The 3680-nt window shown below is 59.5% G+C and overlaps 1 protein-coding gene across 4 annotated transcripts in view; it reads right to left on the minus strand.

Moving 5' to 3' along the window:
* Positions 1-6: 6 nt before the first annotated feature.
* The window catches only part of MGRN1 (mahogunin ring finger 1), a 42970-nt gene continuing 39296 nt past the window's right edge, over positions 7-3680 (minus strand). For 2 of the 4 annotated variants that reach the window (XM_017741282.1, XM_017741285.1), the window contains 5 exons: positions 3389-3612; positions 2276-2399; positions 1751-1796; positions 1035-1142; positions 7-476 (listed from right to left, as the gene is read on the minus strand). In XM_017741282.1, the coding sequence (XP_017596771.1) occupies positions 436-476; positions 1035-1142; positions 1751-1796; positions 2276-2399; positions 3389-3612 (543 nt within the window). In that variant the 3' untranslated portion in view covers positions 7-435. The other 2 variants (XM_017741284.1, XM_017741283.1) reach the window with 2 other exon arrangements.

The raw sequence follows: 3680 nt of genomic DNA on the forward strand, positions 1-3680 counted from the left end.
CTCGACCCGCCCTCCTAGCCGGGCCTGACCACAGGAGATAGGGCTGGAGCCAATGCTGCATGCCCTCAGCTGCAGGCTCAGTGTCACAGGGGGGACACAGGACACTGAGGGGGGACACTATCTGCCACAGCCTGGGAGAAGCCAGCAGGGGCCTGGATGTTCGCAGTGCCCAGGAGGCAGCAGAGCCCACGCACAGCAGAAGCCAGTGGGGAGGGGTTTCTGCTGCCCTGCTTGGCGTCCTGGCACCCAGGGGCACCCAGGAATGGGAAGGGAATGAGGACAGAGCCAGCAGTGCAGCCTGGCTGGTTGCTGCCCCTCCGTCCCTGCCCCGATGGCCAGGACCAGCCCCATCCCCGCTCTCTGCCAGCATTCCCAGGAGGGCCTTGCTGCCCCACACAATAGGGATGCATAAGAAGAATGAGAAGACGTACCAGCTTACTCCTCTATACCAACAGAGCAGGAATCAGGACCCAGTGCTGCCCAAGACAGGAGGGAGGAAGGCAGACAGAGAGGGAAGGAGACATTAGAGAGGTAACTCAGAACAGACTGCGACTCTACGGAAGAAAACAGGCTGCAATGACAACAGTCAGAGGTGAGGACAGTGCAGTGTCCCATGGGTGTGCTCAGAGCACGGTACACCGGGACCCTCCCCGCCGTGACAACACTGCCCCAGTTCCCCAGCAGCTGGCCCAGATGGTTCCCCTCCCTCACCCAAAAGCAGGAGCACATTTGGGAGCGCACAGGAGGCCTTTGTCACACAGAACTGTGCCATGGAGTGGTTGCAGCCCAAGAGAAGAAAGGAGGGGAAGGACAGAGACACAAGGGTGAGGGAGGAGGAGAGAGAAGGGGGGCCAAGTTACCTCTGTGTAAGCCCCCCTTGCCCACAGCTCGTTCTGTCCACTGGGAGGAAGCGGGAGCCCATGCACCGGGCAGGAGCGCTCCAGTCCCATCCCAGGGCTGCGGAGCACAGCTCCACAAACCCCCTGGCCCTGGAGCCACTGTGGCAGCTCTGGCCCCAACGGCACGGCCGTTACCTGGCAGGAAGACATCGACCGGGGCGTCACTCTCGGACCGCGTCAGGCTCCGGCTCTCGCCGCAGCCGCCGTCCTGCAGCACATCTTCCACCGAGGGCGGGCGGCTACCTGGAACCAGCCGAGAGCGTGGCCCCTCAGCCCCCAGCACAGCACCGCGGGGGCTCACGGCCAGGGTGGGTCGAGGTCCATGTGAGGAAGCTCCCCAGGTCCCTCCAGCCCAGCTGATGTCCCAGGAGTGCCAGTCAGATTGGCCCAGGTCACAGTGCCAAAGGGCCACCTCTTCACGTGCAGCCTTGTGGCCCAAAACGTGCCCATCACTCTCTCTCACGCCATCCTTGTCCCCTCTGGGTCCTGACTGAGCACCAGAGACCCATCCCAAAGACCCAGAGACCCATCCTGTGTGCCCAGTACTGTGGATGCTCTCACCAGGACCTCAGTGGTGTTCTCAGTGTTGCAAGGAGAGCCCATGGCATGGAAAGCTCTACTTCAGTAAAGCTCAGAGCAAGGTGAGATGCTTGGCTAATACACCAGGGAGATCTGTGGATTTTGCTCCCTCGCCTCCAAGAAAAGACCTTTCCCTGGTGAAGCACAGAGCCTCAAGAGATGGACTTAGGGGGCTGCATGTTTCAGAGCTCATTTGTTCATTCCCCAGTTGTCCCTGTCCCACCACAACAGCACTGAACACTGAGCCGAGGTCTGGCTGCACCCACACCTACCCTGCTGCACCGATGAGGCCTCCTCCATCTCTTCCCCTGCCACGCTCTGTAAGGAGGGACAGCACAGGTTACTTCTGCAGCTGGAGGCCTTTGCTGTGCCATTCTCCTGCTCTGGCTTTCTCCAGGGAGCTTAGATGGGGCCAGGGCTTGTTCCAGGGCAGGAGCAGGGGGCTGCCCCCAGTGCTGCAGCACCAAAGGCTGGGATGGAGGGGTCTTACCAGCAGTGGGCACTGGAAGCTCCTAAGGCCCAGCTCCCACCCCTGCCCCAAACACTGCTGGGCTCGCCCAGGATGCTGGGGAAGGTCAGCTCTGCCACGGCTCCAGCTGAGTGGTTTTCCACTCCCAAAGAGGTGTCAGGAGCACAGGGAGTGGCTACCTCCTTCCCCATGGAGCCCTGGGGGTAAATAAAGCAGCCAAGACTCTTGGTTCTGGGCAATGGCCCTTCAGCAGTCACTTCCCATGTCCCAGAAGCCCCCCCAAGAGGAGCTCTGGCTCAGAAGCCCCCCCAGCAGAGCACACACTTACCTCTGGAGAGCTGGTCTCCCTCAGGACCAGCTCACCCCCACTCAGCACCGCCTGCGAGTCAGAATCCTCGGAGAGCTTCTCCTCATCCTCCTCATGGATTGGGGATGAGGGGGACCGTAGTGTGCTGCAGCAAGAGAAACTCCATTTGCAGGGAGCTGCCAGCACCCTGGGGCCTGGAGGACTTGGGGGCAGCACAAGCCAACTCTCATGGGCAGGAGCTCAGACTAGGGAGCTGAATTCACCAGAGCCTTCGGTATTGGCTACATGGAGAGCAGCAGCAGCAGGGTGGGACAGAGCCAAGTGGTGCCAAACTTTGGCACAGCAACATGAGGCCCAGGTCCCACACTGCTCCTCACACTTTCAGGGCTCCCTTCCCAGGCGAAAATCTGGGCTGGAGCACAGTGAGGAATTCCAGGAACAAACCCAGTCTGATCTGATCTGAACAGCCCTGTATCCTCACCTAAACCCTCCATCAGAGGGCCAACAGAGGAGCCTTCAGACAAGAACTACAGGATCTCAGTGCAGCACTTTGTGCTCTGAAATTCAGCTCACTCCTCTCCCCATTCCTTTGCTACTGAGGAGCTCCACGGAAAGCTGAAACCCAGTAAGGTCTGGACATCAAATGTAAATTCAAGGACTAAGTGCATTGGGAAGGAGACACTTCCATCCAAAGTCTTTACTGTGGGGGTGATGAGGCCCTGGCACAGGATGCCCAGAGAAGCTGCGGCTGCCCTATCCCTGGAAATGTCCAAGGCCAGGTTGGACAGGGCTTGGAGCAACCTGGGATAGTGGAAGGTGTCCCTGTCCACAGCAGTGGGTTGGAACGAGATGAGCTTTATGGCCCTTTCCAACCCAAACCATTCTGTGATTCTGTGATTAAATTCTCCTTGTTAAAAATCCTCTTTCTTTTGGTGACAGAGCTGTAACCTCAGGTTGAACACAGGGACAATGTACCAGTTCTCTCCCTGGCACCAGTACCTGCTGGCCTCCTAAAATTCTGAGTTAGCTGTGCTAGCTGTGATGGGACCAGCCAGAGCCCTCTCCTGGCTCCCAGTGCGTGTGGCCACCAAGCTTCAGGACTTGTAAAAGGAGTGGACCCTGTGCCCTGCTGACCTGTCTGGAGACTTGCTGCGCTTGCCCTTTTGGTGGCCACCCTCCAGGGCTCTGTCCATGCCCACAAGCGGGCGGCTGGCGGGAGGCATCCCATCCACCACCCCGGAGAAGCTGATCTCATCGTACAGAGGGGCCGAGGGGATGGAGGGGGACACCGAGCGAAGGCCGTTCAGCGCTTCCAGCAGGGAAATGGGCTCGTAGCCTGGGGGGATGTTGTCAGAGCTCTGTGGGTGAGAAGGAAGGGGGATGTTAGGAAAATATCACCAGGCTGGAAGCCCCCTGCCCACCCCCC

Source organism: Corvus brachyrhynchos, unplaced genomic scaffold (assembly GCF_000691975.1).
Source record: "Corvus brachyrhynchos isolate BGI_N302 unplaced genomic scaffold, ASM69197v1 scaffold58, whole genome shotgun sequence".
Lineage (NCBI taxonomy): Eukaryota > Metazoa > Chordata > Aves > Passeriformes > Corvidae > Corvus > Corvus brachyrhynchos.